The 14016-nt window shown below is 25.9% G+C and overlaps 1 protein-coding gene across 2 annotated transcripts in view; it reads left to right on the forward strand.

Annotated features, from left to right (window-relative positions):
- The window catches only part of LOC112600081 (zwei Ig domain protein zig-8-like), a 392986-nt gene that overhangs the window by 333477 nt on the left and 45493 nt on the right, over positions 1 to 14016 (forward strand). For both annotated transcript variants that reach the window (XM_025347238.1, XM_025347239.1), the window contains exon 4: positions 12857 to 13067. In XM_025347238.1, the coding sequence (XP_025203023.1) occupies positions 12857 to 13067 (211 nt within the window). The remainder of the gene's footprint in view (positions 1 to 12856; positions 13068 to 14016) is intronic.

Genomic DNA, 14016 nt, shown 5'->3' on the forward strand with positions numbered 1-14016 from the left:
TATTATAATGTATTATAGGTACGTAACTAAATAAGCTTTGAGAATCGTTAAAAATAATATGACGACCTCGTGATTACCTACGTAAAACAGTAATTTCTAAAAAAAAAAAACTATAAAATTAAACCTAAAAACATGACAAATAATTTGGATTGCATAAATGTTTTGGATCCATTCTAGTTTTTAAAAAACCAAACATCTAAGTCAATATCTCGTTATTATAATGGTTATTTCGAAGAGTAATTTCTAGTAATTTTAGAAAGTTACAACTATAGTCAAAAACAAATGATAAAATAGTTGCAGTCTATTTTAGTTAGCGTGCCTTAACATTTTATTGTAATCGATATAAATCTATTAATATTAACTGCAAATCACAATTCATGAAATCAAACCTTAAAGTGGATCGAAATTAAAAAAAAAAAAAAAAAATTTGAAATTCAACAAGAAATTAAGGGAACAATTAAATGAAACTATGATAATTTTATTTAATTAAGTCACTAAAACATCAAAAAAATTGATTAGTTTACAAACCTTTTAAGTATGATATTATATTATAATGTATTGATATTGGATATGATTTAATTAATTATTATAAATATACATTTTGATATTTGTTTGGTCAGCGTTGATTCACTTTCAGATTATTTGGATGTATTACACTGAAACGATAAAACAAAAAAAAATAATTTATTCATCATTCAAAGAAACTACCAGGAGCTTAAGTATTACACGCAGGACGCTAAATTTTGAAACGCGTTTTAGAGTATAAATATTGTATGAAAAGAATAACCCCGTTGTTGTAGTGCGTTTATATTTTAAGATACGGATCTGTTTTAATAATGAAAGTAATTTCAAATAGTCAATTATTATTTATGAACAATCTATAATCTGTTTATCTGAAACTATATATCATTTTATACGCTGCAGCTAAATAACTGTCCAGTTATAGTGTATACTGCTGTTGGTCTAGCTCAATACGCAGACAAAAAATGTTATCACAAGTTATATATATATATAAAGATCGTAATTTTAAAAGTATACCAATGCATATTATTCTACATAAAGGGTTATTAAACTAAGGTTATGATATTAATTTTTAATAATACTTATAAATGAATACCTGGTTAACAATATTTTATGACATCGTATTATTAAAATAAGTTTTATGATAATTATAATTGTAATTTATAATACTACCTAGTATGTTACTTAAAAAGTTTCATTCTATAGTAAAGTGAAATATTTCTAAATCGGACACCAAACAAAAAGAAAAAAATATCCACTACCTATTTAGGGTTATCAGATGTTAAAGGAGCGGTATTTTTTTAACAGATATTTATTCCTGGAAATTTAGACATATTTGCTATTGAATGTGTTTGGGATATTTGTAAATAGTAAATCGCTATTTTTAGAGTTTATGAAGCGTAAACGGATTGCGGATCTATGTACTAAGAATAATGGCGAGTCATTGAGATATGGAACAATAAATTAAAATTATTTCAAAATAGTCAGAACACATAATATGGCCATTGAAAAAAATCACGTTCAAACATCCCTTTGTTTAAACTGTAATTTCATTTAAAGTTGTTTTTTTTTTTTTAAATTTGTTTCTTCAATAAATACTAAAGATTGTAGTTTGTTGGATAACATGAAATAAAAACTAATTAGGTACCTATATATATGACGACATATCGTTCGAAATTTGTTGATTGAATTTGATGATTACATAGTACACCGCACATGTGTATGCAAAAAAAAAAAAACTGAAAATTACTATTTTAAAAATTCTCTATTTTTTAATTTGTTTAACACAAAATATTATTTACATTTAAACTGTATCTGTAGATTTATCTTCATGATTTAACATTTATAGAGGTGGAAAAAAAGGCAGCGATTCCATAATCAACCCTACTGTACTGCCAGCGTCTCTCGGGAAACATTATTCTTTATCAAAGCCTATTTAAAACCTATGTAATAATAATATAAAAAATCTGGGATCCGTTTGAATTGTCAACGGAAAAAGTATATACCATTGTAAAAAGAAAAATATTGTATATAACAATATGATATTTAAAAAAAAAAATCACCCAGTTCACTATATTATTCACGTTTAATAATGTTAAATTTATTGTTGCAGTAGTACAGTGAATATCATAATCGGAAAAATATGCTTTAATGCATATAGTTGTTATATTTATATTTTATTCACCATATAAAAAAATTGATTTATAAACACGTAAAAATAAACGCATTTACATTTAACTGTTTTATTTGCATAGTTATTTGATATTATTATAAATTAGTCATGTATAGCTGTGTTGTCATCTACCAAGGCCGTACTATGAAGAAAATAGTCATGAGATTCGGATCCTCCTTTCTTGAAATTTTTTAACCATTTCTCAATTACTAAAAATAAATATTGATTACCATATAAATATTTTCAAAGTCATAAATGATCATTTTTAAATTCCAATTAAATAAATTATTGACTATTTATATATCAATATAGTAATATTGTTATGGTTTCTAATAATAATAATATATAGTTAATTATAGACGGCGACCTCTATAAATGTCGTTAATTAGTTATTTATCGTTATGACAAAAATACAAGATATCAAGGTAAATATTATTTTATTTGTTTAAATTTTAATATTTATTATAACAACAATAAACACTATCAATGTTATATTTTTCACCAAAGTTAAAAATTGAAATTTAGTATTATTTTAATTTTTGGACTTTACTCCTGCAAAAAAAATATGAATAACAATAATAATATCTATAATAAACGTAGTGTCAAATATAATGGCATAATATTATAGTTTTTTATTTTAACTATATATTTGCATAGGCAATGAATTATAAATATATATGCCTATAAATAGTATAGAAATAATATTGTTGATTTATTTAGTTTTAAAATTCAATTAATGTAATATAGCTATATTACATATTTGAGTTTATTACAAGATATTTGCTTTAGTTTTCTTAAATTATGGATCTTTATTTGGTGATTTGTACTTTTTTTATTTTCTATTTATACATATAAATCTCAAAATGGATCCGTTTAAAAAGTTCGAGCTATACTATATACATTTAGGAAGCAATTGAATAAATTCTTGGAAAATAACAAAATAAACTTAAATCAAATTTTATTTTTATTTTATGATAGATAAATATGGTTCATAATTATTAAATTAAATTAATAATTATTATACTATTATTTATTGTTATTATTATTTTTGTATTACAATACAAATAATAATTTTAAAATAAAACTGAAAAAATATATATCACTGTTGAAATGTCCATCATACATATTTAGGAAATTAAAAAGAAAAACAATAGTAAAGTTATACATTTACTATTTTAATAATAGTTAAACGTTTTCACCGTTTTTTTTTTTTTTTTTAATATAATATGGTAATCTTTATTTTGAATAGTTTCGAAGTAGGTATAGTATAAATAATCATTATTTCTGGTTGCAATATTTAAATTATTTATCTAATTGTATCATGTATCATAAATTATTTTAAGTTACCTATAATAGTATTAAAACTAAAATATTTTTTACCCAGCTAATATTATATTCCTATTTTCGTATTTTCGTATTTTTATTTTTTTGCCTTTTATTAGAATAAACAAAACAAATGTTGCCACTATGTAAATACAATTCGTCACGCAAACTATTACTTTAAAATTCTTTGATTTAAAACATCAAATTAGTATTGTATAACGACCCTTGCATTAGTATATTATGACGTATAATATTCATTAATTTGAACAATGCAACATTTTAAAAATACACAACACTGTAAAATCGCATTAGATAAATTTATCTCAATTACAAGTTATCCTGGAATATTTAAGTTCAGCTTCATAATATTGAAGTATTACAACTTTACTTTTCGAACACTAACATTTATAATACTTAGAAAACGAGTATATGTTTAATTTAAAATAAAATTATGCAATGGTGTGTATGTATATCACATAATAAAATTTTGACTCCTAATTATAATATTTATCGAACCATAATGAAAATAATAATGATAATGTATACCAAAAAAAATATAAGATATTACGATTTACCTTAAAATTGATTTCGTTGGCTATAAAATAAATTACGTAGTTTTAAACTCGCAATTTAATAGGTAGAAAAATTGAAAATACGTTTTGTAAGTGGTTCACTGTATTATATACTTATATACAATTCAAAATGTAAGACTTACATTCGTTTAGGTATAGATACATGTGTAGATGATAATCAATATTCAATGGTACTACCGTACATTCAACAATACGTCAGTACCTATTACTTGTCTGTACCTATACTAAATAATCGTAGCAATAAAAGATTTTATTTTTGACGATTTGTTACAGTAAAACTTACAAACATACGAACATATAGGTTGAGTTATTTATAATTGTCTTTTGTGCTTTACATTTTCGCAACAGTTTTACACTACAGATACTCGTATTCTATGACTTAAAATAGTTTTATTTTCACTTTTATAAATGATGAACGCGTAATGATATGTTCACCGTTATTATTTATTATGTGCACCATTTTATTTTATATCAACTACACAAAAAAAAAGTGTGATACTATTTTCTGTTTTTTTTAATAAATTTAAAACATTCATGTAGTACATGACATGCGTCGATAATCTATAGGTGTCAAACGCAAAATATATGAACTCTGTGAATATAATAGTAATATAAACTATATGCATAAGATGTATCTATTGTACACGCATGTATATAGTGTTATATAATAAAAGACGTCGAAAGTTAAGCTGGCTCAACCACAGACATGACAGATAATGTAATATTGTATTACATGCAATTGATGCCTTTTGAATAAATTATATGATCGGTAGTATGTTAACGCGTGGACTTTAACACTATTTCAATTTTTTTCTTCATTATCTAGGTTTATAAATATAACACTTTTTTTATCTTGGTTAAATTTAGTTTACAAGAGAGATAAATTTTATTATTCAAATGATTAAATGGGGGTAAGACTATGTTAAAACCTTTGTTTTCGTTTATTATAATTAATTTATAACAAATAAATAATATTGGAATAGATAAATTATTTTTTCTTTAGATTTTAAAGTGATGAATTAATTCATTATAAGTAACTAAGTCACTAATATATTTGTTTTTATAATTATAATAGTTTTACAAAAATAACTTATTGAAATGAAAAATCTGAATATTAAATAGCAACAAAATGTAAAACTTTAATAGGTTTCTAATTTTCCTTTGTTTTCTTTGAATGAAACGTACGTACTATACTTTAATATAACGTTATATTGATATAACGCTAATTACTCTATTATATTTATAATTTTGTCAACATTGTTTCTGGACTTATATTTTATATTTAACTCACATATATTTCTAAACATATAAATAATAAGTCATTTGTGAAACATGAAAATATATTTATCCTGAGGCCACGCACTGTAGTATATCATAATAATGTTTACGTTAACCAATCCAATTATTTATCAAATAAATAACATAAAGAAAAAAAAATAAATTAATTTAATCAGTTTGTAATATACTTTTGATAAAAATAGGAAAGATATTATACTTGACATATTGATATACTTATAAATTATAATGGATAAGTACGATAATAGTATTCATAAAATTAATTTCGAGACTTAAATTTTTCCACGATATTAAATATTAGTATTTTATTTTAACTAGTGGTATTATTATTGAATAATTCACAAATCTTAAAAACTGAAAACTAGATTATCGCATTGCTGTAAAGTAGTAATCAAGTATACGTCAACTTTTAGTAAGTCACTGCATGTACCTATAAATTGTATTAAATTTTAATTCTGATTAAAAAATACTTGTTAGCCTAAATATATTGTAAGTAAATATTATATTCATAATTTATTTTACTTATAAATTAGTTTATTTTACTAAAAGTGTTACAGTAGATTAATTTTTATAAATTCTAAAAACATTGCATTACATATATATATATACATAACATCTGTATTTAGAATAAGTGCATCCAGAGTATTTAAATACAATGCTATAATTAAAAGCTTTCAAACTAAAGTCTAAATGAAGAATTGAAAAGTAACAAAATTTTAAGTTTATAACTTAAATGTTAATTTTTTGTATTTAGTTTCAAAAACTATCTAAACCTATCAAAACAAACTGTAACAGTTTGATTAAATATTTTTTTTTCTTACATATTCGAAATGTTTATTGCAATGTACTCATAGTGTGAGTAACCAAAACCTAATATCTATTATTTTGTATTTATTTAAAATTTTGCTTTTAATAATAATATACGTATGATATTTAAAATCTTATATATAAACAAAATATAATATTAATATACTAAATCGATGATTTCAAAAATTCTGAAAGATCAAAACGTATTGTAAAGAAATTTAAAACAAAAATGTTTTTAATATTATGAATTGGATTAAATTATTAATAACTTATAAGCAACATTTGTGTAGAATTAAATATTTATTTTAATTATAACTGATATTATTAGAATAAAAATTATGTATGTTTTTTTTAATCAAATCATTTTTTATTCATTAGTTTTAATTTATAATTAAATAACATACAATACGTTTGTATATCGACATAAAATAAGATATAGTGATATCAAAAGTGAATATAAAGTAATGGTTAAAATCATGGTTATTATCAAAATAAATTATTTTAACCTTATTCATTTTTTTTTTTTTTCGAAAAAGAAGAATTTTTGAGGTCGATGACACAACGAATATATAATAAATTTTAATTTTGGCAAAAACTGAGATTATTTTAATAGAAAAGGTGCAAAAGTGGTTAATTATTATTCATCGTGGTGTCTTACTGTCGGATAAACGTATAAATTATATAGAAATGAAAAGTAATTACTGGGTATGTTTAGTCGTTTAGGGTATAAATTAGGGTGATTTTTTTATTGCGCAATTTAAAATATTACATTACTTATTCACAGGAATAAAAATCTTAGTTTGTTCATATTAATTTAAATCAAAATATAATGCACGTCTAACACAGACTATTTTGTTTATTAATTATAGGATTTATATTTGTTTTTTAAAATTATATCTAATCACAAAAAGCACCAATACGGTGCTTAATTTTTCAAATAGACGTCAGTTGCATACTTTATTTTTAAACTTCATCATTTTAAAATTGATTAGGTATTAACAGTGCTATTAGTTTGGGTATTTGAAATTATACCTAACCTCATTTCGAATAATCTTTTGATTACTTTATACACATATATGATTGTGTAATTATTTCTGATGTATCTAAATAAAAATATATTTTTAATATGATTATTATGTAATAATATTTTGAAAATAGAATTCTTTCGATGATTTTTAGGTCGTTACAAAATCAATCATATTTTTTATAATATTTTAGTATAGAAATATGTAACGACGTTATGCCTAGTGCGATATTGATTTCAAAATAAATGTCGCCATCGTAACACTACTATGTACGGGTAGTAATTATGTTTAATGTTAAGTAAACTTTTAATCATAGTCATTTAATATTTACGTTTTTACATGAAATACCTATATTAATATTGTACGAAACATCGTGGAAATACTTTATTGCGATTATGTAGATTATATTATAATATACTCACTTTGTATCTAATCTTGTATTTATCTGACTTGTACATTATGCGCGTGTAAATGTGTAAATAATATAATATATTTTATGTTCCTTAGAAATTTAATAAAAATTTCAAAGTTTAACGTGTCAAAATAATGTAGCTTTTTGTATGCATATATTGTATATATGTATAATTTTATAATATATAATGCACAATGAAGTAGGTAGATTTTAAAATTTATTGCGCACAGCCAACTAAAAATAAGTAATTAACTTAAACTACCTTCTCTGTAGCTTTCTCGTTATAATATTATACCTACACACGCCGCGCAGAAAAGCATAATATAAGGTACCTATTATATTATAAAGAGAAAAACAATGTACCTTTTCTACTTGGTCTCATTGTTGTATGGATTTCTGTTAACGTCAATGCAAGTGTGCGCCGGGGAATAAATAACGCGTCTCTCTTTTATTTTGGCTTGTGTTTTTCCACGAGACTAACGACATAGATTTACCAAATCACTAGGAACTTGGAAACATCATACATCAAGGTATTGAATATGGTATTTACTCTAAAATTATGGGCACAGTATTATAGCATTGGCATTAAAATAGTCCGTAACATGTTCATCACTGACGGTTTGGAGTGCCAATTTTGAAAATTTCATAAAATCGTGTATACAGGAGCTATCAAGTTAAAAATCCTGTAAAATAATATAAGACATTAAAATTAATGAGCTTACAAGAATTATGACTAACAGGGAAAGTTTAATTACCTAGGTTTAAAATAACGAAACCGTTAACGTGTATGATTTCATAATGAAGTCGACTGAGCCATAAATTCAGTATCGACCAACACGTACGTACGACGTGTCGGACATAGTTCGATTTTAGTCGTTAAAAGCTTCGAGTCTTGCGCATAGCGGTCGAAATATGTTAACTGGATATGGAGTACATTTTTAATTTTCGCTCAAAATTTTTAGGTCATTTCCGCCGACGTACTAATCGTTTGCCGATAATATTTTGTTATTTCATTTCATACAATTGGAATCAGACACCAATGTCAAATGTGTATTTTTTAGCTCGTAAAAACATTATTACAAATTATTAATATCAATACAACACCTACGATGTGGAAATACGCGTAAGCACTTTATTGATTTCAAAACAAAACGTATAACGTGAACATACGTCACACAATTAGTTTTAATCTAACATACAAATATGCGATTGTATTATTATTGTTATTATTGTTATTATTATTATTATTATTATTATTATTACCTGGCTGTGACACATACGTGTTACACGCACTGTATAATTGGTTATTAAACGGGTTGCGTTTGGTTAATTTCCTCGAAACATTTGCAGTGGTGACGATGCCTGTCAAAATATTACATTCGTGTCCCGTCCGTGTGAGGTACGCGAGTGCGTGCTCGTGTATTATATTATACGTAATATTCTACACTGGAGTCGGAAGTCGAGAGATTAGTACGTCGTATTATACAAAAATAATCGGGTCTGAGATTTCAAGTGCACTTATTTTGCATTATTTTTCAAAGTAATTTAGCTATGCGACGATTGTCCAGCTACAAATCCGCGTTTCTATCGTACCGCAATTGATGGAGTATGGTATATGTAGGTACATACAATTGTTTTTCGCATGTTATGAGCGTTATAAAGAGTTGATGCGTATTATTTTGACATCAAAATTGATTTATATTTTTAAACTGTTTTGCTCGAGAGTTCTACGTGACTATAAAATTTGAATGTGCACGTCCCCCTAAACATTTTCATGATAGTGTTGTAATAATCATGTTGTGCTGAATAGGTCAGATACATATAAAATGCATAACAAAATAATTAAAAAAAAAAAAAAATGAAAAATGAAAAATGTAACTAATAGAATAATAAATCAAACAGTGTGAAAATAACTCGTACGTCAGCCATTAGGTTATTATTCTGCAAAAATATTCAGATTTTAAAGTATACATTTTTAATCCATTATTCTTAAATTTGTTTTTTTTTTTTGTTTTGTAATTTATAAAAAAGAACATTTAAGCACATCGTATTATGAAAGTACACTGTTTTGAGCTCTTAGGACTTGAAGTTAATTTATTTTTTCAGAAATTTATATTATTTTCTAGAATATCCCGTGATTCGTATTAAAACTTAGTACAAATTGATTTTAAATAATAAATAGTAAAAACGAAATCCTATGGAAACGTAACGTTTAGTATCAATCAGTTGATATGTAGGGAATTCAGCTAGTGGTCAACAACAAGACAAATTTCACTGTAACTGAAATCTATGTAGTTATTTTTATAGGTGGTGTTGATATAGATGGTTAAATACATGCATTTATAAATATTACTATAAATCTTTAGTGAATTGGAGTCGTGAAGACAAACTCAAGACAAACGAACTTTTAGCGATTAGATAATTTATTTATATATATATATATATACAGTATACACGTTTGGAACGTATGAGTTTCATTCTACAAAAAATGTTTATGTTTGAAAATAATAAACAATAATTTTTAATTGTAAATATTAAGTTGTTTCGTGTATATTACTTATATCCAGGGCTCGGAAGTTATAGCACTAAAAAAAATGATTTTTAGCGCTTAAATATGCACATAAAAACATTAATATAAGCGCTATAAATAGCACTAAAAATTGGAAAATATGCAAAATAAAATTTTTTATTTAAAATTTTTTTAAATTATACAAGTTTTTTTTATAAAATATGATATAGTAAATATTTGAGAAGTAGGCACTTTTCCGGCTCTGGAACATTTTCTGTTAACATAAACATATAAAACAATTTATTAATAAATGAATAATATATTATTAATAAATGAATAATATAGTGTATTAATTTTATTTACCTTAAAAATTGCACTGAATAATAAGATGTTTTCTTATATTTTCAAATTTGAATGATCTACGATTATTTGATAGTAGAGTTTTGTATGCCGAGAATGACCGCTCTACATCAACAGACGTCAGGGGTGCGTACTTAAAAAATGTTAAGTCGTTACAATTTAAGTCTTCAGGAAGACCATCTAAATTTCGGAATGTCTCTTCACCCGTTAGAACTTGTGATATTTTTACCAACGCCGAGAGACCACGATTTTTTTCCTGTGCCTGATTAAATTTATTTTGAACAGATTTTCCACTTGAACCACTTAATGTTTCAAATGATTTTTGAATATCTTGAACTATTTTTAGTGAATCCGATAAAGGTATATGTTGCTGTTGTAATTGTTCAATAGCCAAAATTAATTTGGCAAAGTTCGACTTAATATACGTTAAGTTGTTTTTCAATCCAGGTTTTATGATGTTATCTTGAGCATCTTTAATACTAACTGCATCGTTTCTGTCTAGCATAAAAATAACACGGTGGATTATCTCGAAATTCTCGCAATAATAAATTGCTGCGTTAATCCAACTTCCCCAACGTGTGATAATTGGCTCCGGAGGTAAGGGTAAGTTTGGCGCTTCCGATTTAAATACAAGTAAACGACTTGGGGCTTTTCTAAAGATTTTTTTTACACTTGAAATAACTTTATCTACTACGTGAAATTGACTTCTAACTTCTTCTGCGACTCTGTGCAGTCCATGCACAACACATGTTACATGAATCATTTTTGAGTAAAGGCTTTTTAGTGCTTCTCCTGATTTAACCATGTAAGGTGCAGCATCGGATAAAAATAAAAGTACATTGTCATGTTGGATACCAGTCGGCCATAATATGCTCATTGATCTATCAAAAAGTTTGCTGATTGTGGAGTGGTTAGCTTTTTCTAGTTCCTCCGAATTAAGTAAAAAAATATTGCCTGCATTATTTTCCTCAAGAGTGCCTACTATTACATTTGCAATGTAACGACCCTGTACATCAGTGGTCTCATCGATACTGACCCAAATTTTTTTGTCAGAAATTATTTTCCTAATTTTATCCATGGTCTCATTGTAAATATCATCCACATATCCTTTTCGCAACGTGGATTCACTCGGAATATCATTTTTTATATATACTTCCAAAAATGTTTTGAATTTTGGGTTTTCTAACTTGTTCAAAGGAATGTTAGCAGAAATAAAAGCCTCACACAAATCTTTGTTAAATGACGATTTTTTACTTATATTACTTGTCGCTGTCAATAACTGTTGTTGTTTCCGATTTATTTGATATTCATATCGGGCAAGGCCTTTGATATGTTTGTCACTTTTTATATGTTGTGATACGTTAAACTTTTTGTCAGAATTAACTTTGATTTCACAAATTTTACAAAATAATACACTTTTATCAATTGAAAAAATATTAGGACCATATAAATTAACATAGGTTTGGAGCCGATTTGACAAATTTTGTTTAACTTTGGGCATTTTTAAACACGATAAATACGATAGTTCACGATCAAACGCACACGCAACACGCAAATGACGGCAGAAGTGCAGAACGCAGAAAACCAAAATAAAATCATAGGTCTTTACGTACGGCGATAACGCCGTGTCTTACGTAAATACGACGAATTCGAAAACTGCAGTTCATATTTTGATACAATTTTAAAAATAACTAAATTATTGGAAATTAAAGGAATTGTCCGATTTAATCGACGATAACAACGGTCTAAGGCCGTTTATTCCGGATGCGTACCATCTTAAAATAAAACAATTTGTTTTCGTTCACATATTCGTAGGCGGCTGTTTGGTAGGTAATTTAGTTTTTCAACAATATGTGTTTATTTCCTTAAATATGCCCATTAACAGCATTTATAACTCCTAATTAGCAAAATATCTCCTATAATATGTATTTATGTGAAAATATACCCAAAAATAGCACTAAAAACCTAAAATTAGCAAAATAGCAGTAAAACCCGTAAATAAGCAAAAAATAGCAAAATAAAATTTCGTGTATGACATCAGAGAAGTGTGAAACATATTTGTATCTTACTTTGGATGTTCTAGGACGAACCAATAAAAATATGCATTTGCTAGAACTTCCGAGCCCTGCTTATATCTATCAAAATATTACGGTTTTGTTTGTATTTTAAAGATAATTATTATTAATGCATTTAACATGATAAAAGTAACTTGTGTATAACTTTCATTTAACGTTATAAAAAAAATAGAAAAATAGGCTTATCTCCGTACGTCATAATATGGCAACAATTGCATTCATAATATCATACGTGACTCTATATTAACTGTTTGCCTTTCAGGTATCTTGGGTCAGACACCGGGACATTCACCTGCTTACCGTCGGCCGATACACGTACACTGGCGACCAGCGTTTCCGGTCAATCAACCAGCCGCCAAGCGAAGACTGGACTCTCCAGATCAAGTACCCGCAGATCAGAGACTCGGGTATCTACGAATGTCAGATATCCACCACGCCACACATTAGCCAATACATTCATCTCCAAGTCGTCGGTGAGTGCGACCTAATTACTACTACCGTATCGCCCGTTATTTTTTATGAATAATTTGATCATTCACCCTGTGTACCGTACAGCGGGGACTCGTTACGTAGACTGAAAAGTCTATAGTGTAGACTGAAATATAGCTACGAAATCCGATCGATTAATTTGCTCTGATACTTTAGCCTTTAGGCGTACAAAAGAAATTAACAAGCGACTATTATGATAAGAAATTGTGCTGGAATTTGCTGTTCAATTAAAAAAAAAAAAAAAAATTGATTTAAATCGTTTAATTAAAAACCGTAGAAGAGAGAAAAAATATTCAAATGTTATTATTCTTATCGCAAATAAAATAAAATTTAATTTCGTGGTTTAACGTAGTGGTTTTTTATTATATTTATTTTTTTTTTACTTCTGTTTTATAAACACTCGTAATATTCCCTGTTCATTTTAATACGATTATACAGAGTTTTCTTTTTTTTTTTAATACTCATCAAAATACTATGCTCGGAACAATATCATATTATGGCTAGGTTATTCAAATTGTATAAAATCTCAACCATCTGTTTTCTTTTTAATCGCGTTAATGAAATCTTATCGAACCGTGTTTTACAGTTACTGAAAAATAAATAAACAGTTGTTAAAGTTTTCAAATTATATTTTTTTCTTTTTAATTTCTTCTATGAAATCAAATAACAAAACTCGCTTTTTAACATTTATAATGTTTTTCAAATATTTGAGTCTTTCTTGTATATTATTATGAAATATACTTAATAAGTTGTTTTAATCTTTTATTAAACAAACATTTAATTATTTTGTAATATATGAACAGTTAAAGCCTGTTCCTTTAATTTTAAAATATTATTTTTTCCAATCAAGCAAAATTTCTTGGTTGTCATAAATTTAATAAAACTTAATCGACTGATGGTAGGATAAAATGTACTGTAAGCCCGAAGACTAAT

This window comes from Melanaphis sacchari, unplaced genomic scaffold, assembly GCF_002803265.2.
Source record: "Melanaphis sacchari strain LSU unplaced genomic scaffold, SCAv2.0 Contig60_pilon_pilon, whole genome shotgun sequence".
NCBI lineage: Eukaryota > Metazoa > Arthropoda > Insecta > Hemiptera > Aphididae > Melanaphis > Melanaphis sacchari.